Here is a 27,632-nt window from a genome sequence, read left to right as displayed (position 1 = left end):
TGCAAGCGGTGCATAAACACGCACTTTGAACGTATAGTCCTTGCTTACAAGAAGGAAGGCTGGCAGTAAAAGAGACTGCCAGCCTTGCTTCTCATAAGCATGGACTATAAGTACAAAGTGCTTGTTTACGCACAGCTTACGGGTTTTCAAACGCATAAATAAAAGGCACTGTCATTTACAATGCCAATAGCTCAAACTTTCGCAAATGCGAGACCTATTGCATTAAAAATGCTTGTTTTAAATAGAGTTTGACTTTCTCCTGCTGACTTTTATCTGGGCTGTCCTTTTGTCATCTTGAATACTGTGAGGCGAGTAGGGTAATTAGCATTTTTGAAAGAGTTCTACATTTCACAATACCGAATCATTTTATGTTGGTAAGTTATTTTCAAAATACAAGTTGTCTACTGTTCAGATCATGAGATAAATGTGTGTGTAAATATATATATACACACACACACACACACACACACACACACACACACACACACACACACACATAAATACAGTTGAAAGCGTGGAGCCAAAACGCACCTGCCGTATTAATTTTGTTTTGTTCACACTTATGATGAACGTTGGTGTTCACTAATTACCTTTTACTGTTTTGCGCCATCTATATATTTCCACAATGGAAGATATTAATAACTCAGGATCTGAACATGCAAAAGAGTTCTACAGATTCCACATTGTTTGAAATGAAAGTTCATGAATAAACAAGTGTGTATTCTGGTTTCCTACCATGCCTGATTATATTGAGGGAATTCTGCAAAACTGCGTCGTGCACCCAATAAGCTCAGCAGATCTGATCTGTACAAATACTGCAGTGTGTATGCTGTAAAAGAGTTCTATTATGAGCTTCATAGCTTGAAATTCTCTTTAATTCCTTGGTTTCTATTTTCTTAATCAATTTTATTTTATAAGAATCTCACCCACCAAACGGTGTTAAGACTAATTGCCATGATGCGATCAAAATAGACGAAAATATACAGGTGACAGAGGCATTTGCAGGCCATTTCGAACAATTGGGTGATACACAATTAATGATGTTGTGGACCTGATAAGGTTTTTTTTTTTTTTTAAATCTTTTTATTATTAACAATGCTCAAGATCATATACATGACAGAACAGTGATCAAAAGGCTCATGAACCATCAATAGGACATTACAGAGGTGAGGATCGGGGGAGTTCCCCAAGGGTCCCGCTACAACTAGTCCCCCCCGCCTCCCGAGGTTCGGTATTTGCACCATGGGCCCCACACCCTCCTCCATTTCTTAACGCACCCTCTGGACTTGTAGATCGTTTCCTCCGCTTTCTGATACCAGTCCAGGTCCCTGGGCCACTGGTCCCATCGCGGCGGCTCAGCCGCCCCCCAGGCGCTCGCAATGTTCCGTTTTGCCACCCCCGCCGCTGTAGCCAGCCAAATCTCCTGATACCTGGACCAGTCCGTTTCTCCCTTGATCAGTAGGACCAGCCACCGGGGCTCCAACGGGTCCGGCGCACCCACCACCCTCGCCATCGTGGCCGTCACCCTGGCCCAGAATGGCACAATGCATGGGCATTCCCACAGGATGTGAAAGAACGTGCCTTCCTCCCGACAACCCCTTACGCACAGGGGGGACAATGCCCTACCCCAGGAAAATAAGTTGGTATGCGGATAGTAAACCCTCTGCAGGATTTTAAGTTGGATAAGGCTGAACCACATCCGGATGGCAATCTCGCGGGGGCCCTGCAGGGCCTCCTGCCAGTCCTCCTCCTCCAGACCGCCTATATCTCCCTCCCACTTAGCCCGCGAGGATACCAGGGGGTCAGGCATGTTGTTAATGAGCTTAAGGTAGATGGTGGCCGTGAGCTTCGACCTGATAAGGTTTTTGACTGACTGCAGAGTGAAACAAATATCAAGTGAACAGAGGATGAAGTTCGAAAAAGAGATCGTCTTAGAAGAAGTGAAACAACAGTCACCCAACTTCAATTCGGTACAATAACTGAAGCCACAAGCCATACAATAGAATTCTATAATGGATTGATAAATACAGTCGCCTAACCCATACTGGGTATACTGTTGGAAGCCAGCCAGGAAGACATATTGCTAAGAGGTTTGAGAGTAGTATCCATAGGCTTTATACACAAGAAAGGAAAGAGAGCAGATGACTGCTCATCATATCACCCAATATCTTTACTAAATACGGAGACCCAGACCCATGCACATTTTTTGTCAGAATAGGTCAACACCAGTGTCCCACACCGTGATCGATCAGGGATTCTTTCAGTTGGATCTATTCAACGTAATCTATGTAGGCTACATAACCTGTTATATGTGGCAAGGGGGGGGGAGGGTCACAGAACTGATGGCCAGGGCATCACTCGGTGCAAATCTGTATTTTGATGGATACTTCTAACTACAGATTTCTCATCTTAAAATACTCGCCAGGCGCCGGTCTGGATCCTCCGTAAATCTTTTGCTGGCAATGCTCCAATCCGCCGTTATGTGGCACCAGGCGGCTCCCTGTTGACACACACCATCCCAGAAGTAACGGAGTGGAGCTGCATGTAAGTTACACACCCGCGTGCTGTCGTCAGTTCCTTTCTTTCTGTCCTTCTGATGCAGATCCCGAGCTTAGCTCCCAATTCCATCAGTCTTCTGATGTATTTGAAAAGAGAAATTTAGTGTGCTAAGGAGTGATGTCCACCTCCTAAGACTACAAGTTTCAAACCATGCTATGTTTATAGGAAACAATTGTTGGTCACCGACCTAATTCAGCTGCTTCTCTTTTATTTGGACATGAATACAACTTAGTCGTGCAGCAAATGTGCCCTTATGCACATAAAGGCGATCCATGACTGAGAAGTGAAGCTGTACGTTGCAGAACGCAAGACGAAATAGTGGGCATTGCAAACTCCCGCACTAAGTCGAAGGTTCAGACATGCTTATCTTCAGGTCACTCAGGCAAGAGGTAAACTTCGTGGTCTAAGGCCTCCAGTTAGTCGAAATCAAACTCCAAGCACGAGAAAGTGAAGGACTCGGCTCCATCCCGCCATTCTCTATCGAAAGAGAAGGCAAGACAGTGTCTTTGCAGATCTCTGGTTGTGGAGCCGTTTCCACAGTTTGTCCCGATTTGCCCAGAATTTTCCAGACCATTGGCAACACTGCAGCAAGTTGATGCCTTTAAGAAGGCAATGCTGAATATATTTGACATTGTTTTGGCTCCCTCTGGCACGCCATTGGGCCCCAAGGATCTGCTGTGGCCTTCAGTCAGATTACCAGGTTCGTTCCAGTGCAGATGTTTACTCCAGCTGCATGACCTAAGTTGGTCCCTCCCTCATTGACGCCGGTATCAATGCTGCCGGAGGAGGATCTGGTGCTGGTTCCAATGTCCGACTGCAAACTGATTTCAGCCCGACTCTGATACTGTACCTCTACTAAGGCCGGCGTGCTATCATAGGCTCCATTATCTTTTTTAGCTGCGATTCTGACCAAAGCTTGCCACAACCCGAGGATGATGATGGTGGAGATGGAGATCATTTACCCCTTTCTTCTCATGACTTTTTAGACCTCCAGTGGAAGAGAGTTTATCACTTACAGTGATAATCCAATGCCATGTTTTTTAATGCCCTCCCTGATATCTTAATGGAGACCTGGCCAAAGCCCTGTTCTTGCTCACCGCTGAATAGGCAAGTGGGCAGACATTACAAAGTAGAGCCTGGCGACCCTGATTTCCTCACCAAAAATCCAACCCAGGAGAAACGGGTTGTTCAGGCGTCAGCCAGCAAGGTATACCCCAATCCGCACCCCCCCTCCCCTAACTCCTCCAGATTGGGAGTCTAAGAGGATCGAGGCATTGGAAAACAAATGTTTTCTTTGGTCAGGATAGCATTAAGATCAGTAAATGCAGTCTGCATATTGGGCTGATACAGAAACGCTCTCTGGGGCATGGACAGTGAGATCTTGCCAGCTGTCCAAGAAGACATTAGAGTCTCACTGACTCAGACTATTCCGGATGATCAAGATGCAAACAAATACATGATTTGTACCGGCCTTGCTACTGCTGATGGTGTTGAAATTGCATCTGGCCACCAGTGAGCTGCTCCACTGCCATGGATGGATACATTCCACAGGATTTTCTGGAGACATACAGGCCTCTGTCATGCATATGTCTTTAGATAGTTGGCGCCTACTCTGCAAAAATAAAAAACCTGGATTCTGCCGTGTAAAATTTCAAAGGAAACCGGGCAAGAGAACTCAGCCTCTGTCTTTTGACTCCTGTCAAACAGTTTCTTCAGCAATTTAGGAAATCTTGAGGCTACTTTAGGGGGCTAGCATGTAGCCAACAGCAGTCTCCCGAACCACTGCTGCTATCATCCCAGTCCTTTCAAGGCCAGTGATGTTGTTCTGGCAGGGAACGTGCAGGCCCACAAGGGCATCATCCCACCCAGTCACTTTCCCCTTCGGTAACAGCAACCAAGCCACTTTATCTTGCAATTAGTTGTACTCAGTGGGAAGCAGAATCCAAGATTTCCTCTCCGGGTGGTGCTCCATCGTGTCAACAGATGGGTCTTTCAAATTGTTCTGCATGGCTATGCCTTATCCCTTCTTTCTGTTCTGCTAACACTTCACCGCACATCGGACAAAATCTCAAGGGAAGATCTGTGCATCCTATTGAAAGAGGTTGGAGTTTTTCTTTCCAAAGGAGCCATTAAAGAGCCCTAATCAGAAATAGTGTATCTTTGCTACTTTCACTACTTCCTTGTGCCGAAGATAGATGGGGGGAGTTCACCCATCTTAGACATTCGGCCTCTAAATTCCTTCCTGTGGAATGGCCAATTCAGAATGCTTACACTAGCCCTGATCCTGTTTGCTCTGGACCCAGACATTAAGGATGCTGTCTGCTTAGTCTGATTCGTTTCATGAGTTTCTTCAGCATGCTCCAAGACTATCGCTATTGAACTTTCTTTTCAGTCCTCAGCAACGTTCTAACTGACTGCCATTTTCTCTACTAAGACAGACATTTCATTCTACATTACAATAGGGTCAATATTGTCAATACATGCTAATCAAAGTATTATATCAATGGCCTAACTCAATCTACTCAGGATGTTTAGCGTGAACATGAAGTTCGATTAATCGATTGAAATGCTCTCGAAAGCAATGGATAGCCTTCATTTGATTCAAGCAGAGGACTCGTCCAGGATTCAGGTCAATGTACAGAAACCTGCTTCTTTAGACATACTGAATGCTCAGTGCTGTTGGGATTCCCCTATAATAAACTGGTGCATTAGCCTGTCTGTTCCAGCCTGCAGTCCTTTAGATGCAGAAAAATACATATAACCGAGGTCAAAATGAAAAGTTAAGGAATTACACTGAGTTCAGTTGCTTTCACTTGTACTATTAAATCATTTTGCTACTTTTTGCAAATATTTTCACAATTCTGGCGCTGTTAGATCAACTGTAGTTGATACTGTTTTTTTAAGCTAATTGTTGAGATGTACAGCTGTTGTTCTGGGACTTCATCTTCAATGTGCTACTCCAGAGTAGGTTATTCTGCATCAGTCACTAGTACTACTGTGCCCCTTACCTCATAACTGCTTCTTCTGTGGCTTTTCACACACTCTCTCTTGAACATACTTGCCCCATACCCACAATAGACCCCACATTTACACCTTTCCCAGTTTGTTCACAGTTCCACTGCTTTCCTTTTACACTTTGACCTCTGAATTTACGTCTGTCTCCAAAGAACTGTTTTCTTTGGAAAATTCATAATGGAGGTTCTTGTTCTCAGGTGGTGTTTTTTTACTTTATTTCTCCGTGTCATTCAGGAGCAACCTCTACATGTTAGCTGATGTTGCCTCCCTTATGTAGGAGTATTTCAGAATACTGGGCGAGAGTCAGGCCTTCTAGCCTCTGGTGTCCTCTCGCAAGCCTGCAGTGTTCATATAGAGGAGCAGGTGGCTGAGACAGTCATGGCGATTAGACAGGCTCCACATTGGCTTTTAGTAAGGCTTGATCCTACTCTTTGCCAACCCAGCCCATTAGATGGGGCAAGTAACCAAGTACAGTGTCAGGCAAGGCACAAAAGATCAGAAAGCACAAATGATGCAAGGGTAGCTGTTACCAGGCAGTTCATCAAGGACACTAGGTTGGTAGCAGTCGTGTCTTTACTTTTGCAAATCATTATTTCCAATTGTGAGTCTATTTGGTTCAGTTGAAATGAACCAAGAGTGCCGCTCCAAGAATACATTTGGCTTTTAAAAGAAAACCCTCTTTGGGGTCCCTTGTGTCATCTGCTAACCCAACACTTAGCCTCGGGTAGCACAGCTGTTTACCTTAGCCAGGCTTCTGCATGAAGGACAGCCTTATACAAGTAATATCAGGCATCAATTTGCCATTGAGAAGTGAATTGGTGGTGCAAGTAGATTTGTCCTCCTGTTTCAACCTGGTTTATCATAGAAGGATGATGTCAATGGTTTGAGGAGGATGAGGCCACTGAAATTAATGGAGAGTTGCATGCTTTCTGATGCTGATTAACGTTTTTGGCAATGGTGTTTCCTTTGAAGTTTATGGGCGGGATTCCGTCTGTTTGGAGGGTGAAGATGTTCCCAGAAGCGTCCGGCAACATTAACATCTGGTGCGGCGCAATGCACAAAACACTCACCATAAGTATGTTGCTGGCCACAGGGTCCGGTCGTTGTCGTCTCTCTTCTTCTGGCGCTCTCGGTCTGAAAGGGAGGGACTTCCTCCCTTGAGCCATGCAAATCCAGCCAATCGGATTGGTTGGAGCAGGCTAACCCAGTGTTCATTTTGAGGCTGGGGTGCCTGCAGCTACAATCCCTCTGCTGTATTTTCAGCCCTGGGATTGCAGCCTGACGTAATAGTGCAATTGCACTATCAGCTCTGCCCTCGCGCTCTAACAGTGCGAGCCTGCCACACATGATAAAATGTTCTTTTTTTTTTTTTTAACCATTTTATGAATGTGTGCCTGCTGCACTGGCAGCAGGCGGGGTGACGCTCCTCCGCCATAACAGAGGAGCCACCGCTGGTGTGAGGCCTTCAAAGGAAAGTGAGTTGAGAGGTGTGGGCAGCGTTTTGAATGGAAATATAAAAGTGCAGGTACTCCTTATTTAAACTACCTGTTTGGTCTTGAGAAGCACAGGTACTCTCCTATTAAATGTATTGCAACACTGCTAAGAAGTGCAGGCACTCTCCCTTTTAAAATGAAGAAGTGCAGTACTCAGTACCGGACAGTACCTGCCCATTTAAAGCACTGGGTGTGGGTTCTTATGTGCCTTTGCCTTTTCTGTTGTCATTCTTGTTGCCACTGTACTGTACTCATGACGCCCAGAAGTTGAGTTTAATTTCATCATGGAAACGCATATTTCTTTTGTTTGTAGGTCATACATCCTGATTTGGAAGTGGCAGATTACGCCTTCGCTCCGGCGCGTTCATCTTTATCACACTCCAAAATGCTGGTAAGGCTCGTATCTCTTCCTTTGATCTGTTGGTCTTCAGAACACGTGCGAGGTTGACTCTCCTCTGCACAAACACCAGATGCGGTGTCTAGCCTGCTGTACTTTTGTTGTCTGGCTGCCGCAGCCTTCCCCTCTGATGCCCTTTACTCTTTGTGCAGCGGAAGCGCCGCTTATTTTTGTTTTCAATGAGGACTTTGACTTTATTTTAGTACCAAACGTGTTATCTGACATCCTTTAATGACAAAAATAAAGTTTTATCAGTGCGTAAAATATCAGGAAGTCATGTACACAGGCACACTGTTAGGACCGGTCTTTAAACGTGCAGGACACCGACCGTTGCTAGGGCTCGGCAGAACTTACAGGAACAAAGAAAGGCTCGGGTCCATGAAACGTTTAACATTCGTGGTTTTAGAAACGTTGTTAAATCTTAATTTTTGTTTTGATTGCTCATTTTTCAACTATGTGTTGATTTTCACGTTCTCGCAGGTGTCTAAAAAAAGCCAGAGGTGAGGCAAACAGTGGGCAACTGCTAACATGTAAAGGGTTAAAAAAGCCCAAAGGATCAATGAGTACTGGGGTTGGGTGGGCGATTCTTGGAGCTCACCCGAACGGTTCTGGTGCTGCCTCCATCAACCCCTTGTTCACTTTGGAGTTCACTTCCACGTTGGCAGTTCATTTCTGATGAAAGTGCTTCTTGGCAAGAGCAATTCGCCCTGCTAGGCTGTTATGTAGTTGCAGGCCAATAGTCATTCTTTTTGGGAGGGGGGGGGGGCTCATTAATGCTGGGGGTTGTTTACTAAAAACAAAAAGGAGTGACCTCTCTTACTGGCCAGGGTGCGCTCAGAGAGAATGGGCATTGGGCTGACCTCCTGATGCCCCGGAAGTTGGCCTCCCTGTCAATTTCTGGCCTGCGCCAATTCTTGTGCTCTCGGAGGGGGTAGAAACTAGAGGGTTTGAATGGGCTGCAGACCCACTGATAGCACAAATGAGTGAGACCCTTAATTTCTACCTTTCACTTTTTATTTTATGTATTTACGCATGCTAAGAAACTGCCATTATAGGCCATGCGTTTGTCACCAGTGTGAGCTTTTTCCTTGATTCAAGCGGTTTGCTACTTGCACTGAAATTAAACATCCGAATACAGTAAGACTCACGTGTATCTTCAGTGTAATCTGTCAGCTGAACTTTATTTTTTGACTTTTTCAGTGTATGTGACTGTTTTTATCTGATAGAGACTTCTAGCTGCATTTTTTTTTTTTACCTTAGAACAGTGGTTCCCAAACTTTTTCGATCCGCGGCTTCCATGACCTATTGGAGTTGGCTGCGGATCGCTTTATTTGACTTTTTTTGGTGGATGAGGGGATGTAATACTTTCATTTGTGTCCCTGAAAATAATTAGGATGAAGCCTATGACCGTATTATAATCATAGATGCGCAAGCAAACCTAACACCCATCTTTGGATGAGTAGATAAGTAAAGTTTCCTCAATGCCAGTTCAAAACAAAATTGTTCTAATGTAAACACAATTTGTGTTTATTTATTTATTTGCAAAGTTTTATATAGCGCTGGCTAGACCCGGAGGTATCAGAGCGCTTTACATGAGGATCAGTGAGTTACAGGTTCCATAATTACATAGACCAGTATAGACAAAGGAGAAAAGAAGAAACATGAGATTGCACAATAATGTGAGATTATTAGCGTGTGCACACGTTTTATGAGGAGTGAAGAGGTAGAGGGGGAATGGTAAACGGGGGTAGGGAATGCAGGTAGGAAAATACAACAGGGAGGCGAGGAAAATGTCCGGCTGTGTAGGTGCCTACCGAGGGGTGAACCAGAGCCAAACTCCTCTATAGCTGCATATGACAGCTCCACTGGGCATCAGCCAAAGTTGCTCGGGCAGCACGGCTTTACATGAGGATCAGCGAGTTACAGGTTACACATTTAAATCAGTTACAGAAGCCAAGAATAAACGTGAGACGAAAAATAGTGATTACACAGTAACAAGAGATATTAACGTATCAGCTGGAAAGGGGAGGTAGCCACAGGATCACGGCGGAAGGAGGTGGTGGAGGGAAGGAAACACAACAGGGAGACAAAGAAAAACTATGTCCACAGTCCGGCTGGGTGGGTGACGGCCAAGGGGGTGAGCCAGAGCCAAACTCCTCTATAGCTGCCTAAACAGCTCCCCCGGGCATCTGCCATGTTGCTCAGTCTCCATGCTAAGTACAATATTCATGGTTTCTGCCTGGGGGCGCTCGTCATAGTTCCATCTGCCGCACCAGTTCTGTTGTTACTGGGAAACCCTCAGCGTAATTCAAACATCAAGCGGTGCTTGCTCCGTGGCGCTTGTCCAGCTAGTTCCTCAGACCGGGCTGCAGCACGTTCCGTGCCTCCCTCAATAGTTCCGGTATTCCAATGTGATCAGACAGTGAGGTGGGGAGGTGTTTCGCAGGCTGACTCTCTTTCAAGGTAGGCTGTTTCTGGCAGAATATGGTAGGATCTGAGTCTCAATGACCTGAGCCTCTCCAATCCATTAAAGCTGTGCACTCTTCATTAAGGCTATGCAAGCAGCAACATCAGGAAATGCGGCGGCCCGGGCCTTTCATCAGCAGGCAATAGTAGATCACTGTTCTCGGGGCTCTGTCCCAGGATGCTGCCATCTTAGTCAGGCAGACCCGATCTCCAGTGTTCACGGCTCGCCCGCTCTCAAGACCATCAGTTTAATCACCCAACTTCCCCCGCTGATGGATTGCACTTGGCCACTGCCCAGGGCCTTAGGGGCTGCGCTCCATGCTCATCTCTCTGGCGCTAGTGGCATCTTGTCTCTGCGCGATATCTATACCTGCCGCTTTGCAGTCTTCCGGTGCTTTTCCGGCGCTCTGGCTATCGCCGCCCCTGTCGCCCAGCACTCCTCACCTCGACACACTGCAGGCATGTTCTTGTCATAAAGTCGATACTTCTCAGGCATGGGTAACAAAATATTTGCAGTAAAGAAATCTGTCATCTAGTATATTTAAAAGGCAACTTGCCCTTGATAACATCAGAATAAAATTCCAAGCATACACATTTTAAGGGCCATGATCTTATTTGTTTAGTTCCTTAAAGCACATATAACGCACCATGGGAATAAATTAATAGACTTACAAGACAGCAGCAAGCAGTGCAAACAATCTGAGGCATACACATTTCTATAGCAAACCCGAAGGATGAATATAGGGGCCACAACAAACGATGCGGGTGCCTCACCCATAGATAAAAGCAGAACTCTAACTGAACGATGTGTTGCAGGCAGCAAGGGCTTTGAGTCGAGCACTTGAGCAAAAAACATGCCTAGGACATGTACACAAATCTGAGCCCATGCATATCCAGTGAGCAAAATGCTTCACCAATGAGCTGCAGTTGGCCATGACACAAGGCAGACATGGACTTGTGCATGCACTTTTATATTTCAGTGCCCAGCACCGTAATTACAAGTTATGCAGGGGCTGCTCCTCCGTAATGGCTGAGGAGCGTCGCCCAACAACCCGTGCCAGCAGACAATAAATAAAATTATAAGAAGACAATATTATCATTTTATTTATGCTGAGCCCCGCAATATAATACGTATGGGGCCGGGCCGAGGCAGGGAGGAGTACTGTGCGCTCTTACGTGTGCATATGTGCTTGGCAAGCCCCCTAGGCTGGGCAAACACACATGCGTACTTACGTTTCTCCAACCCTGCTGTGTTACACAGCAGGGTTGGATAAACAGCACAGGCTGCAATTCACTGTCTGAGCGACAAACAAGGCTGCTCAGAACAATCCTGGATTGGGTGTGGAGCCTGTGCCTTGAGGGCCCATACCCTCCCTGCCCGACGCCGACGAGAGACACAGCGAGGCGGCAGCAGGAGCAGAGTGAAGCAGCAGGTAAGTCTTTTTTTTTTAATGTATGTTTTATTTCACACCCCCTTCCTAACCCACTGCCCTCTCCACCCGCAGCTGCCTCACCACTTAAGATAGGCGGTGGCCGCCACTGAAGTTATGTTAATTTATAAACGCACGTGCAGTATCAGCAGTGCTTAATATCAGCCGGTGGTGTAGCTGGGGCTCACCAGCACTCATGAATACTAAGCACCCCTGGTATAGGCTACGCCCACATCCAGTAGGGCTGGCCTGTAACTCCTGGAAAACCTTTGGGCCTGGGACTTATTTTTGTACAAATGTAAGCACGGTCAGTCTGCACGTAGATTGACAATTGTGCACCAGAACTTTGAAATCTGGCGGCACTTCTTGGCTAAAGTAAGGTGCCGTGCTCAGCAGAGGATTCTTGGGGGTTACTTTGGATCCAGAGCTATCAGGAGCTGGTTGGGCCCAGGCATCCCACGAGAAAATCCCTAAAGTACAACTTATTAGCACTGTGTGCAATGAGTATCTAGTGAAGGCAGTGAGAGAGGAGGGGATAATTTAGCTCAGAGCGATTATCACTTTTTTGAGTTGAGTGCGCAGCTAGCAGGCCAAAGAGAAAGTTCGCTCGCCCGCAGGCCTCCCAAAACAATACATCCTTCAGAGATAGATAAATGAAATGCACATAATTATATTAATAGGTTGGGTAGCAGTAACGGTAGCAGCAACAGCTAAGATGTAGAGTGCGGCACAGCGAGGTATCCAGTGCTATATAAAAATTGCATTTTTGCTGGAGACGATGTAGTGTATTATGCCGCTGTCTTGCAAAATTACACTTTATTGCAAAGCCGCAGAACTAAAGAAAATCGGGGTGCGGAACTTGCCTGTCCCATAGATGGCCGCGCTCTAAGGTAGCTCCGCGAGCCACAAATCCTATCCTTAATGATCCTGCTTCTCTCCTAAATAATTTTCCTTTCCTCACCCCTTCAATAGCTGCAATAATGCCCCAGGGACGATAAGAGGCCAAAATTCAGAGGAAAAAGGACACTTCTGGGGCCCACGGAGAGTGATGAGATCCGACCTGGTGCTAAGGCCTGTATCGAGACGCGAGGGCAGAGTATGCAGACCAGCTCGATTCGCCCACAGTGCTGGTGAGAGGCGGGCTGCCTACGGTGGCGAAGCGGTGGCGGCCCGGAGGGTGTTCCCTCCCTGCATAATCCGCACGACCGGAGGTGCGACATGGGCGCCTGCGTGTCCCCTGCAGCAGGTGCCGGTGATCGAGTGCAACATCGGGCGGCACACCAGATTGAAGGCGAGCGGACTCCCCTTCCAGTGCCCCAGAGGTGCGAGACAAAGAGAGCCGGCGAGCAGCAACAAACAGCGGTGAGTCCCTGCCGGATAGCCTGAGCCCCGAGGCGCCGAAGAGGGTGTTCAGTGTGCCCCTGTAACAGGTGTGAGGCCTCAGTGACTTTTCCTCCCCTAACGGGTCTGTTGCACCACGCGCCATTTAGACGCAGACCGGGACCTACGGAGGAGGCGCATTACCCAACTGTGGTGGAGCCCTCAGGCTAAATTTCAAGACGGTAGGGAAGCCTGCAATCTCTGAGCTTCCCGGAAGGCCTACCCCGAGATAAAGGCTGGGAGAGGGGATCTCCGAGATGCTGAAGGAGCAAAGTGGGGCCTAAGATTGCAGCAGACCCAGTGAGGAAAAGAAAAGTTCAATATTATTCTGCAGCAAAGGGCATAATGATTTTCTCAGACGCCGCAGGCCCTACAGCGTGAGCGAGTGGCGCGGCGGGCATACGCACACATGGTAGGTGCGACACTCGGCACAGCAGTCCTGAGAGGGGAGCCGTCTTGTGAGCTTCTGATTGAGGATGGCTGGTAGCACTGACATAGCCTCCATAACAGTACAATATAACAGCAGCGCATCAGATACTGGTCGCACTTGGAGCTTGAAGCAGCGAGAAAGAGGTGGCAGTGTGACGTTGGGGTGGCCCTTTTAGATCCGTGTGCAAACTTTAGTATCGGATACATTCTAGTGTTTCTGAGACTGTAAGCCACACTAAACACCCACCCACCACAGGCGTCACCAGTCAGGTGACCCTGATAATAAAAGGCTCCGAGCGCACGTGCTCCATGCCAGTTATCTACTCTCAATCTGATGTCTGTGTGCTCATTTTATAAAGTATGTGGGCCTAGCGCCCCCACCACTTTACAATGGCGACGAGGGGGCTGTGCCCGTGCGTGCAGCAGCCCAGCAGATCAAGGGTTTGGGGGAGAGAGCTGCCGCGTGAAAAAGGCACCCCCCCTGCGAGGAGGCGCGCCACCCGCCTACCGGCCCGCGGGGCATGTGAGGAGCCCCGGGCCTACACGACGAAAGCGAGGTGACCGGGAGCCCACCCCGCACCTCATGAACCTGCCTGACTTGTAGTGCGGAGAAGTGCGAGCCGAGCGGAGCCCACCCGCATCGGCCGCGACTGAGTTTCCCCGCAAGCAAGGAGAACCATGCGGAGCCCACCCGCGTGGAATAAAGGACCCTCCGGCCGGAGGTGAGCCCGTGAAGTAGGAGGGGGACGCGGGGCTACGCTAAACAATAGAACCGACCCAAGCACGATGAGGCCCGCGGGAGCCCACCCCGCATCTACGGCCACAAGTGAACACTGACCCATCGCGAATGCCAGCAGTCAACAAGCACCCCCACCCCTACGCAGCCGGAGAGAAAAAAGGTCCACTGCGAGGGGCGGGAAACCTTGAAAGTGAATGGCTGGCCGCTGCGCCTAACAAATGGAGTGACACAAGTTGCAAAGACAGCGGCAGGCAGAGCCCGTGGCAGATCGGAGCGGCACTGACACCCCCCCACCCTCCCTCCGAAGTGACAGTGGTGAAGGGGGGAGACGTAGCATGAGGCCCGCGTGGCCCGTAGTGAAGGCAGGAGAGGCCGCGAGAGGAAACCAGCGGTATTGTGCGGCCCGCGGCTGCAAGAAGACTCATGAAGGTGAAGGGGTGTTGGAGAAAGGCCCGCAGCGTGTGGAGAGCTGCGGACGCCTGTCAGAGCAATGCCGAGGTGAAACCAGCCCAGGCGGCCCTCAATGACAGGGGCTGTCGGTGCATATGATTAAAGCGGAGCCCACCCGCAGCTGCGGCGATACGAGCCCCCACACAGCCCGGAAAGCAAAAGGGCCTGGGGCAAGGAGCAGAGCAAAAGAACGACACAAGCTGTGTGAGGCCGAGCGGATAGCTGCGCAGGCTGTAGGGGGAAGAGGTCTCCCTCCCCAAGCAATAAAAAGGTGCATTTTGCCTCCTGCACGGCCTGGTTAATAAAGTGAATGAATGACTGACTCACCGCAGGGGAAGAGTCCGGCTGCAGGGCGGCCGTCTGAAGATGTGCCCGCTTTTGGGAAATGAATGAGAGACCATCATGAGTCCGGGGGCAGGCCCGAATGAGCCCGGTGCACGGTCTGCCCCCGAAAGTGACGGTCTGCCCCCGAAAGTGAAAGCATGCGAAGCCGGCAGCGTGTGAGAAGCTGCAGAGGTTGGAAAACGAGCAAATAACGAGACACTGCCATCTAGTGGCCGTTTGTTTTACTGCAGCTAGGACAAATCAGGATAATTTAAAGCACAAGTCTGCAGCAAGGGGATGGTCACTGTAACATGCAATAGACCAGTGCCAAAGATGGTCAAGAGAAGCAGACCCAGGCAGGTTAAAAGGGACAAAGAGCACCTGTGAATAGAAATAAAGGACCTACTTGGCAGAAACCCAGGAAGGACTGACTAATGCGCAAATGTGAACGCACTGTAACGCTGCTATGCAACAGTGGCGCTAAACCACTGCAAAGGGACGGCTCAGGAACGTGCCAGGAGTGCAGAAACTCCACACAGAGGCAGTTGTGGGTACACTAGCCAAAGCAGATGAGGACAGTGAACTGGGACCCCAAGAAGAGAAGAGCGCAGTCACTAGCGCGCAACAGGGAGTGACTAGGAGCAGGTCGACGGAGCAGTGGCGCAGACCACCAGAGAAGCACTGAACCGAGCTGAGGCAGAGAGAGAGCGCAGCGGTACCTAGTGGACACAGGTTGTCGCTGCAGCAGTAGGAAGGAGAAGGAGCACCACCAGACAAACGAACGGTGATTCAAGAACTCAGCACCAGGCAAGTACGAAGACATGCAAGAACAGCAGACACTGCTCCAGGAACAAAGGAAGTAAAGGAACGCGCAGTGAGTGCACCCAGTGAGGTAACGGAAGAGCGCCATCAGAAGCGCACTACAGCAACGTGATTGCGGAGAAGAAGAGGTGGTTGCACGAACCACCAGAAGCACGAAGACCCGGGAAAGGGAGAAGAAGCCGACCAGCCAGATGGTCGCCAGAGAAAAGAAGAAGCCGACCAGCCAGATGGTCGCCATAGAAAAGAAGCCGAACAGCCAGATGGTCGCCAGCGAAAAGAAGAAGCCTACCAGCCAGATGGTCGCCAGAGAGAAGAAGAAGCCAACCAGCCAGAGGGTCGCCTGAGAAGAGAAGAAGCCGACCAGCTAGATGGTCGCCAGAGAGAAGAAGAACCCGACCAGCCAGATAGTCGTCAGAGAAAAGAAGAAGTCGGCCAGCCAGATGGTCGTCGGAGAGAAGAGACCTGACAAGAGGTCTGATCAGAAGAATGGAGAAGAAGTCCGTGAAGTGAGTGTCTGAGGGGATGTCCGCGAAGAGGACCCCAGGAAAGGTCCGCGAAGAGGATCAGAAAGAGACGAACGAGCAGTTCAACATCAGTAAGGAAAGAAAAGAAAGAGCGTGAGTGGCAAGCGCCATGAAAAAAGAAGAGGAGAAGAGGATGACAGGATGTCAGCCTACAAAGGAGGAAGGTACAGTGGCACCGTGCCACAGGGCAGACAACCAACACAGGCGTGCAAGGGACAAGGAGGCGAAGTGACCGGGCAGAGTACTCGCATCATCACAGAAGAGAACACCCCGAGACATCGGACTGCCGCATACTGCCCCATCAAAGAATAATGGTGAAGTCATCAACACCACCAAGGAGCAGCACAACACCTAAGGGAATCCACACACTCCAGGCAACCGGAGTCCAAGAAGGCAAACCGCCCAGGAACCGTCTGTGCACCCCTGTCAGCCTGCAGCATACGGAAGTAGAGCACAACCGGACATTAGAAGATCCACCCCTTGGGATAAAGCAAGACTAGGCCGTGGCCCTGTTGGGAGTTCTGAAGCGACCCCTACGCGCAGCCTACACGAAGGTCAGCACAGCCCACGTGGTCAAGTGGAAATCCAGGGGCAAGGGGCCGAGGCGGAATCCAGTGAAATTGGAGTCCGAATGGGAGAAATGTTTGGCAGCAGCTCCTCGACATGCGCAGGATGCACGTAGGCCACAGCCGGAGACTGGTTGCCCTGCGACCCTGAGAGGAAGACACAGAACCAGATTCCCGATGGCGAAGACACCGAGATGGAAACATCACCCTTGGCGGACACATGAGCGACTAGGCTGTGAGTCCCGTTGGCAGTTCGGAAGCGACGCCTTAGCGCGGCCCATGCAGAGCCCGCATGGTCCACACGGTTCCATGACCGCCCAGCAGGAAAGCCCACCCGGAGGCGCCGGTGAGAGAGGTGCCCAAGTGAGAGAGGCAAGTCGGAAGCATCTTGGCCGTTAAGATACTGGAACAACAGCTAGCACGTCACCTCCAGGCAGAAACCTCATGACAAGAAACATCACAGAGTGGATCTCATCACAGCTCCCAGTATCCTGATGAAGGACTCTTGTACATAGACATTGTTACTGATAGACCAGGTCGGTCTCAGGTAGTTTGCCAAGACGAACCCGAACGTCACGAACAATGGTGGTCCAAGAAATCCAACACCGCCGGACTGCGGCCTGAAGATAATGCCACTTGTGATTTATTTTGGGGTGTCTGTTTCCTTTACAGGTTGGACTTCGTATATTTCCTTTTATCCAAAGTTGGGAGGGATGTAGTATCTGGCTGGATACATTCTAGTGTTTCTGAGGCTGTAACCCACACTAAGCACCCACCCACCACAGGCGTCACCAGTCAGGTGAACCTGATAATAAAAGGCTCAGAGCGCACGTGCTCAAGGCCAGTTATCTACTCTCAATCTGGTGTCTGTGTGCTCATTTTATAAAGTATGTGGGCCTAGCGCTCCCACCACTTTACACAAACCAGTACTAAATCGACATAAAGCACCCCGCACTGGCATCTGGTGAGAGGTGACCAAGGGCCCAGGATCCTGCCGATTAGGGAGTTATGGGGCAGACGGAAAAATCCCAGTCTAAACTCCACTTCGAACCACTCAAAACTCCCAGGCAGCAGGACTTAGTGAAGAATGCCTCGGAGTCAGGGTCGGAGATTATGGACACAGCGGCAGACTCAGACCTCAAGAAGATCTTGACGGTGAAGCAGCACAGTTTAACAAAAATAGACGTGAAGATCAACGCCCTCACCTTCAGGATGGATAGAATGTCCGAACGGCAGGACAAACACTCGGAGAGGCTGGACACTGTGGAGAAAAGAGTATCCGATACAGAGGACATGCTAAATATCACTCTGAGCACAACTATGAAACTAGATAAACTAGTACACTCTGTTCAATCCAAGGCTGAGGGTTTGTAAGCGCGTTCGAGGAGAAATAACGTGCTCATTGTTGGCATAACGGAGTCTACAAATATACAAAACGTGGAGCTCTTCATTCGAACAATTGCTGGTAACGCTCTTGTGTAAAGAAACTTTCTCAAACATGTTCATAATAGAGCGTGCACATTGTTCCCTGGCCCCCAGGCTGGTGCCGGGTGCTCCGCCGCGTCCCATCATTGCTAGTGTACTTAACTACAGGGACAGAGATGCTGCACTTAGAAAAGCCAGGGAACTACAATCAATAAGGTACGAGGGTATGGATATATCCATCTACCCAGATTTCAAGCAGCAGGTACAGGAGGCGCAACTTCAGTTCCTGCCAGTTAAATGCAAGCTGCAAGATCTCAATTTGAACTAAAGTATGATCTACCCAGCGAAGTTGAGAGATCACGCAGATGGGAAGGCGCATATTTTCAATGATCCTAAGCAAGCGCTGCAATTCTTGAAAAACAGAGAAGGTGACAGGCCCAGAGGAGGTTCCCCGAAGGCTTGATTGATTCAGGACGACACTGCCCCAGATTCTGAGCAACAGTGAACTATGTTTTTCAAGAACTTTGAATGGGTCCAGAGGAAGGAACATAGCTGATTCCCCCCACGGCGAACGACGACCGTTGACTGGTGTTGCCTTTTCCGCTTGCCATAACATAAATATGGTCTGTCCCAGTGAGAGGGGGGGAGACACTCCTCTGGGATAGCCTAATTGGGGCGCACCCCTTAGATACCTTCACCCCAGAGTTTGCACCTAGCCTACAATAGGGCACTAAATCAAAGCGGGCGAAAGGCCCCACAGTCAGGGATGTTATGGGAGGGTCACAAGTGGCTAAGACCGAGAGAAGTAACTCAGGTAGCTAGCGGAGTGGGCTCAGGAGACTCAGATCCAGGCGGAATGCAGACAACATCTGCCCCACCTTGTAACCCACTTGGTGTATTTGGGATTGTCATTGTTATTAATTGTTTTAAGGTTGTTGCAACGAAGCAAGATTGTGGGGGGCAGGTGGATATGGGGTTATCTTATCTATGCTTAGTTGGGGAAGGCATATCGTGGGAGGGGGTGGGTTTAGGGTGAAGAATTTCATCCAACTACAGGGGGTACATTCTGAGAAAATTAAGCTGTTAAGATACAACACTGCAGAGAGTAGCATTTCGAATTTATATGCAAATGATTTTGCATTGAAAATTCAAATAAGGTGAATAGGAAAATTAAGCTCCGGACATGGAACGTCAGAGGCACCAGGTCGACGTTGCGCTGATACAGGAAACAAATTTAGCTCCCCAAAATAAGATGCTGTCCCTGAAGAGACTGCAGGGCCAATTCCACACAGCAGGCTTCACATCCACGCAAGAGGCATACTCATTTGGGTTAACCCCAGATCAGGTCTTACATTGCATGACGAGGAGATCGACCATAATGGCAGGTTTGTTGTACCAGGTGCCGTGCAGAGGCATTTGTTGCCAGATTGGTGAATATATACGGTCTTAATAATGATAGCCCACAATTTGACCATGCAATGGCGGCGCTTCTGCTTAAGGCAGATGACCTCCCGCATATATGGGGGGGGGGGGGGATTTTAATTGTATACTAGAGCCCATAAGCGACAGGTCTAGGGGCCAGCCCCGGAGGCCGGCAGCAGCAGCTAGCGCTATCAAGAATTTGATGGAACATTTGGTGCTGGCAGATGTGTGGAGGCAGCATCCTAACACATCCCAAGGGTTTGCGCATTACTCAGCGCCACATGACACTCACACTAGGATTGCCTATTGGTTGGTGTCCAGAGGTCTTCTCCCCCAGGTCACGAACTGCGAGCCCCCTCCCAGGACCTATTCAGATCACTCACCGGTTTAGCTGGAATTGGAAATACTGGTAGAACGCTTTGCACAATTCACATGGAGGTTCCCCCCTTACTCCCTACTTGACCAGGTGTTTCGCTCTGAAGTGGCAACAGCTGTTGAGACCTTTTTTAGGGAAAATATTGGGTTGGTCTCCACCTTCTTGATGGTTTGGGAAGCCTTTAAAGTGTTTATTAGATGGGAGGCTATATCAAAATATGCAGGTGTACTGCGTTCTATTCAGAATAGGCTTACTAGACTAGAGGCAGAAATTGCATGCATGGATCGGGAGCACCAAAGGTCTGGCGATATTAAATGATTGGATAACATCAAAAAAACCTTGAAGAATATCAAGACACAGCAGAAAGCGAAGTTAAACATTTGGGCAAATATGCAACTGCGTGTGTGTATGGGGAGGGTGAGCGCCCAGGAACCCTTGCTAGCCAACTTGCAGCATCCTCCAAGAGACGCTTGCACCATAGCAGAGATTCTGGGGGAGGATGGCCCAATCGTACACGATTCGTCAGGAATTACGGACAAATTCTGCAGATATTATGCAGAGCTCTATAGATCCCGCATAGCACCGGATGGTAAAGCCACAGAGGAATACTTAGCGCATATACAGATTGCGTGGCTCACAGACTCCGACAAAGAGTATCACATGGCACCCCTGGACCCTGGGGAGGTAAGGGTTGCATTAGCATCAATGAGGGGCGGACAGGCTCCAGGATCGGATGGGCTGACGGTCGCTATTTACAAAGCTTTTCAAGACCTGCTTATACCACACCTTGTCTCTCTGTTTGAGGAGATGGCAGATAGTAAAGCGATGTCGTCCTCGATTAGAGTGGCTATAATAGTCACCCTTCTTAAGCGAGGGAAACCCCCTAATGATTGTTCATCATACAGACCCTGTCTCTGCTAAATGTAGACACAAAACCTTTCGCTAAAATACTGGCTAACCAAATTTTGTCCCTGATCCCTAGCTTGTTGGAAGTGGAGCAGGCTGGTTTTGTTCCTGGGCGTAATTTAACATCCAATATTAGAACCGTCTTTGCTGCGATTCAGCATATAAACCCAAAAGTAAAAGCAACGGCAGTCTTTTCAGATGCTGAGAAAGCGTTTGACTCTGTCGAATGCCCCTTTATGGAAGCGGTTCTGAGACGTGTTGGAGTGGGGGAGGTCTTTCTCCAGCTAATAAAAGTATTGTATGAGGTTCCAGTATCCTGATTCAGACTGGGGAATAAAGTAACGTCTCCTATTCCCATTTCCAGAGCCACACAACAAGGGTGTCCCCTGTCCCCCCTACTATATGCTCTAGTTGCTGAGCCTCTGCTGTGTGCTCTTAGGGAATACCATAGTCACAGAGGGGTGCGCTTCCCAGATTACCATATGATCGCTTCAGCCTACACAGATGACATGTTCTTATATGTAAGAGATCCTGCTACTCACCTTACTCCGGTGCTAATGAAGGTGGTCCGCTTCGGGCAGCTGTCTGGTTTAAAAATCAACTGGACCAAATCCCTGGATAAGATTACCCCTCTCGTTGATTGGACGGCTCTCACTAATGAAGATGGTCGTCCTCCCAATATTATTTCTCTTTCAAAATATCCCCATGCTACTCCCGGCGCATACATTTTCCAAGATGAGAACAATCTTGATTAAACTGGCCTGGGGGGGTAAACAACCCAGGTCAAATGGGAAACTCTCACTTTGCCATGTTCTATGGGGGGATCTTAAAGATATACGGCCCAGAAACCCTTACGCTCATACACATAAAGAAAATAGCAGCTGACCCTGACAGCCTCCCACAGGTGTTCTTTAAGATGCCCGCTAGAAAGCACAGTTTACTAGATTCACTTAACCCCACCGTACACGCCTGGTTAAATCTGCTTGATAGACAGGCAGGTGCGTTATTGTACTCGCCTTTGATACCTCTAGAATGGTGCACTTTGCTCCCAACAGACAAAGAAAGGGAAGTATCCAAGGCTCTGCACAGGGTAAACATTACAGAAGTAGAAGACCTGTACAAGGATAGTGAATTCCGTAAGTGGGAGCATATATTAGCTGAGGGACATACTCCTTCAGCTTTGGTGCACTATCAGCACCTGAGTACAGCGCCTTTGAAGGCACTATTAGGGGAAGGCCTCCAGGAACCACCAGCGGTACTGGCCCTCACTCACTATCCGAGCTTCCTTCCCCGCAAAGCTGGTCTCTAGGATTGATAATATCACACAAGAAAACAGAAGGACGCTACATTCAAAATTGAGGTAGGACTGGCAGAGGGACTTGGGGCGAATAATCAGAGACAAGGAATATCAACATTGCTGCGAGGTAACTAGACAAATGTCACTGAATGATAGGCATCGCCTCGTACATTTTAAATATATCAATAGAAAATACTACACTCCAGAACAGTTGTTCCAATATGGGGTCTACGGGAATCAGCTGCCTGTAATCCTTGCACAGAGCCAGTTGTTGTTTTACACGCAGCCTGGAGCTGCCCAGGAATATTAAAATTCTGGAAGAAAATATTCCACACTTTAAACAAAATAACCAGACTAATGATTGTGCTAAACGTTTTCCTTGTGTTGCTGGGGTATGAAAAGGCAGTCAAAAAGAGGTACAACAGCTGGTGGCGATCGGGCTGTTACTTGCCAAAAGGCGGGTGGCGATGCGATGGGGCAGGAGCCAGGGACATCTTAAGGATTTTGGGGGCCCTGGGCCAAACATATTTTGGGGGCCCCTGTTCAGAACAGCTTTGAATTTATGATCCAATTTGAGCCCCTGTTTCCCACACAGTTTCCGCATTCTCAGCGGCGTTAGCGATCCTGTTTGCATCATAGGCATTAGCCTATATATTCCCGATCTAAATGGACGTGTGCAGCTGACAGCAGTAGGAATTAGTGTTTCCTGCCCTGCTCGTAGTTTTTTTAATACTGTTTAAAATGTATATGTGTGGCTGAATTACTCTGTGCTTTTTAACAATTTCTCCTACCTACGAGCACTTGCACTTTACTTGATTCTGCTTGCCTACACCTCCTCAGCTACTACGATTCGCATCTAGTTTTTCCTCCAGTCCTGGTCCGCCGCGGCTGATTCGCCGATTGTGCGGAGGGCTGGGGCTACTATCTGGCTCCTCACTTCCGCCCACGCAGTTTCCGCTTCCTCAGCTCCGTTAGCGATACAGTTTACATCATAGGCATTAGCCTATATATTCCTGATGCAAACGGATGCACGCAGCTGACAGCGGTAGGCTTTAGTGTTTTCTGCCCTGCTACTAGGTTTTTAATACTTTTTAAATTGTATATGTGTGGCTGAATTACTCTGTGCTTTTTAACAATTTCTCCTACCTATGCGCACTTGCACTTTACTTGATTCTACTTGCCTACAACTTCTCAGCTGCTTCGATTCACATCTCGCTTTTCCTCCAGTCCTGGTCCGCCGCGGCTGATACGCCGATTGTGCGGAGAGCTGTGGCTACTATAAGGCTCCTCACTTCCACCCACGTAGTTTTCACTTCCTCAGCTGCGTTAGCGATCCAGTTTGCATCATAGGCATTAGTCTATATATTCCTGGTGCAAAAGGAAGCTCGCAGTGGGCGCGCCGCTGGCGCGTCGAAGGCGCACCAAAGGCAAGCCCGTCTGCACCTGGAGGCGCCTGGCGCCGCCTGGCGCCGAACATGCTGCCCAGTTCCCCTCCGGTGAGTTTCTTCCACTATATTACAATAGGGAAACACTGCTTAGCCTTAGGCGGCAACCATTATGTCAGTGTACAGCGGCTGATCCGAGCTTGGAGGTAGACTTTCAATGCAATAAGTGCAACTGGTCTCTCCTCCATCCCAGGAAACCCACACCCAAGATCCTCCCATGCAACAATAAGTGTAAAAACAATAAGAAAACAAAGGACTTAAAGGCCACCCTTTTAAATTGTCGCTCTATGCAAAAGCATGAACCACACATTTATGGTCTACTTTTAGACGAACAGCCTGATCTTTTATTTCTCACTGAGACCTGGCTGTCTGAAGCCTCCAACCCTACTATCACCTCGGCCATCCCTACGGGTTATAAAATCCTTAGGAGGGACCGACCGAGTGGGAAGAGGGCGGTGTCGCCATCATTTTAATCAATTACTAGACTGCTCTCCCATCCCAATGGAAAACATTGAGGGCGCAGAGTCCTTAGACTTCGACTGTACCTTCTTCCCCCATCATAGCATAGCTGTTTTTCTAATTTACAGACGACCCAGTGCAATTGGAAATGTTATTACTACGCTTAATACAGCCACCACCTCCCTGGCCTTAAAATACAACAACTGCCTTATTCAGGAACATTTCAATATACATATGGACAATGGAAAAGACCCTCAACCAATTTCCTTGTTGGAGACGCTGCAGGCCTGCAACACGTTTCCATCTATTTCTTCGGCCACCCATGAGAAGGGCCATACCCTAGCCAAATCTTTCACAACTTTGAGATATCAGTAAACCTACCTCTTCCCATTATCTGGCCTGACCACCTCCTATTAAAATTCGTCATTCCCATCTCTGCCACAGCCCCTCGGGCTAACGCAGGGAAGAGGGTTCCTAATTACAGGACGTTCCATAAAATATCCATCCCGATGTTAGCAGACGCCCTCGGTCGTTCCTCACTGGAGCTGTCTGGCTGCCCCGACTCGGATGCCCTCTCAATAGATTCATGGCTCCGAACTAACATTGATGCACCTGTACCAGTTGTTTCCTGCCCCTTAAGGAGTTCGCCCCCACCAGCTCCATGGTTTAACGATTCCCTCAGATCTAGCAAAAGAAATTGTAGAAAAATGGAACGTAAATGGCGTAAATCCTATCTACCTGTGGACAGGAAGGTGTATAAAGACAACTTAAAAGCTCATTAGATTCTCGTGAAGGCAGCCAAGAAAAACTTCTTTCAAACCAAGATAGAAAATGCCCAAAGTAAGAGTAAGGTAATCTTTAGCATACTTAAATCCTTTAACGCCCCGAAAGCTGGCACAAAGGAAGGGCCATGCACGCAAAAATGGTCTAAGCAAATAGCTCAATTCTTCCACAAAAAGATCCCCGTGATCGAACAAGCCTTCACTAACATCTCAGAGGAAGAACTGACCTTCTACCTTAGTTCTAATAGCAAATTTCACCTCTTGGATCCTCCATCTTTACTAGCTTTCCCTGAGTTTCGGCTTGAAGAGTCACTGAGCCTTCTCCAAAGCATTAAGTCTGGCTCTCCTGCCGACCCATGTCCAGCGAATATCCTGAACCTATTAGCTTCCACCATAAACCCCACTGTAAACCAGCTCTTTAATGCTTCCCTCTCCTCAGGCAACATGCCGAAATTATGGAAGAATGCTAAGATTCTTTCACTGATAAAAAAGGCTACCGCCAAACCGACGGACCCTGCCAACTACAGGCCAATCTCCCTTCTTCTGGCCCTCTCCAAAGTATTAGAGAAGCATGTAAACAAGGCCCTCCAAAAACACATTGAAGATGGAAAGCTCCTTCATGTGTCCCATTCCGGTTTTAGGGTTAACTACAGTACGGAGTCGACTCTGCTGGAATTGACTCAATATCTCAAGGGTAAGCTGGACCAGGGAGGCAAGGCTGTTCAGATACTGTTCGATCTGTTGGCGGCATTCAATACAGTCCCAATTGAGAGGCTCCTGGAGAGACTTGCTAACATCCAGGAGCCTTAACATGGATGTCATCCTTCTTGGCAAATGGATCTCAGGACATCTGGCTCCCCCTTTCTCATCCACGGTTCCAGCCATGAATGTAGGTGTCCCTCGGGGCTCCATTCTTAGTCCTACCCTTTTTAATCTATATCTATCCCCCCTTGCATTTCTAGTAGAGGAAGAGGGCGCCAAAATTGTTTCCTATGCTGATGACACTCAGCTGATTTTTACGTGTGAAAAAGGAACCAACTTTGACGGGGCAATGATTAGGTCTTGCCTCACAAAGGTTTTTAACTGGCTTAAGATCAATCAGCTGAAGTGCAATCCTGACAAAAGTGAAGTTGTTTTCTTTGGTAATCCAGAAACTTCTGACTGAAGCTCTTGGTGGCCAAAAGATCTGCCATCCCCACCCGCGGAAACGGAGAAAGTCAAAAACTTAGGAATTGTCATAGAAAAGACAATCTCCATGTGCTTTCAAATCCAAAATCTAACTGGCGTTTGGTTTGGCATACTCCGGATGCTAAATATATTCCTGCCACTGTTGCTGCTTGAGAGCAGAAAGATCGTGATGCAGGCTCTGTTGACATCAAAGCTTGACTATGTCAACAGCTTGTACCTTGGTCTTCCCAAATCCCTTATTCAGCGCCTACAAGTGGTACAAAACACGGCGGCCAGAGCCATCCTGAGACCTAAACCCAGATCTAGTATGACCCCTATTATCAAGTCTCTACACTGGTTCCACATAAAAGAACGGATCGTCTTCAAAGCGAGGACCATCTTCTTTAAAGCTTTCCACGGCTTAGGAGCTGTCTACCTAAATAGGCGCGTTAATCGCTATACAACAGCTAGACCCCTAAGATTTTCCAATGCCAACCTAGCCCTCGTGCCTAAAAAATGCTGTGCCCGCACTGGAGGCAGATCCCTCGGCTTTCTAGGCGCAAAATTGTGGAATATAGCCTCCCTGAGTCTCTGAGACTAACCACAGACCTACTCTCTTTCAGGAAGAACTTAAAAACCTGGATTTTACTAACTGATGGGTCTTTTACGCATGTTTTCCTCCCACTGTCACGCGCCAGGACACTCTAGTCTGAGTAGTTGCGCACTTTATTAAATACACTATTTCATTTCATTAGGTCCCTGACAGTGCAAAGGAACACTCGTTCAAATTCTAAGGGCCTTATTTATGAGGCCTTGCTTCACTTTTATGCCGCAAGTGCGTCACTTTTTGTGACGCACCGGCAGCATAAAAAATGTGCCATGTTGCTCCACATTTGTAAAGTGACGTATCTAGGCTGATGCATCACTTTGAAACTCCTGCACAACATTATACCTGCACCAGGCATAATGTATGCCGGGTGGGTGTTGCCCTGCAAAAAGCCTTATAGAAGTGGCGCATTGAAATCTATGAGAACTCAGTGCGCCACTTCTAGGACGCCATTGCCTCAATATCTTACACCTGCCTCACAGCAGGCTTAAGACAGATGCAGGCCCTTTCACATGGGGCTCGCCCCATGTGAAAAGACACATTGCTGGAGTTGTGTCTATTTTCAGACACACCCCAGCAATGCATCACTTTTGCGCCTACAGATACATCAGAAATACTGACATATCTGTAACATGATGCGACATGATGCGTCATACAGTAAATATGACGCATCCATCATGTAACAAGGAGGGTGCACTAAGAAGTGACGCATCCCTGTTTTCACACAGCCATGCATCACTTCTCATAAATAAGGCCCTAAATGTGTTTACATCCAATATTCAGGGATAGTTATGTGTGTTTTCAATATTGTAACACAGCTGCAGCTCAGCAATATTACTGCAAATAATCTTTGTAACGCCCTCCCATTTCTTATATGTAAGGCCTTGTTTTGATCTAAAAGAAACTTTTTTATGTATATTGCATGAAACATAAACACAACATTTCTCTGCAAAATGGCTGTACTAGACTCACAAATAAGGTACATAAAAAAATTAAAGGAAAACAGTATTTAAAACAATCTGTTTTAAGAAATATTCAAGGTCATTAGGGCAAAACTCTGGAGAATGGAGCTGACTCTGTCAGGGGGCCCCCTGAAAGGCTGGGGCCCTGGGCCAGAGCCCACTTTGCCCATGCATTAAAACGTCTCTGGCA

At 48.2% G+C, this 27,632-nt stretch overlaps 1 protein-coding gene across 6 annotated transcripts in view; it reads left to right on the top strand.

The window, feature by feature from the left end:
* The window catches only part of SBF2 (SET binding factor 2), a 2,080,461-nt gene that overhangs the window by 888,639 nt on the left and 1,164,190 nt on the right, over nt 1-27,632 (top strand). For all 6 annotated transcript variants that reach the window (XM_085648170.1, XM_085648169.1, XM_085648168.1 and 3 more), the window contains exon 10: nt 7,381-7,458. In XM_085648170.1, coding sequence (XP_085504296.1) covers nt 7,381-7,458 — 78 coding nt within the window. The remainder of the gene's footprint in view (nt 1-7,380; nt 7,459-27,632) is intronic.

This window comes from Triturus cristatus, chromosome 3_2 (assembly GCF_964204655.1).
Source record: "Triturus cristatus chromosome 3_2, aTriCri1.1, whole genome shotgun sequence".
Taxonomy (NCBI): Eukaryota; Metazoa; Chordata; class Amphibia; order Caudata; family Salamandridae; genus Triturus; species Triturus cristatus.
Note: the sequence above shows the minus strand (reverse complement) of the source record. Positions and strands in the feature narration are given on the sequence as shown.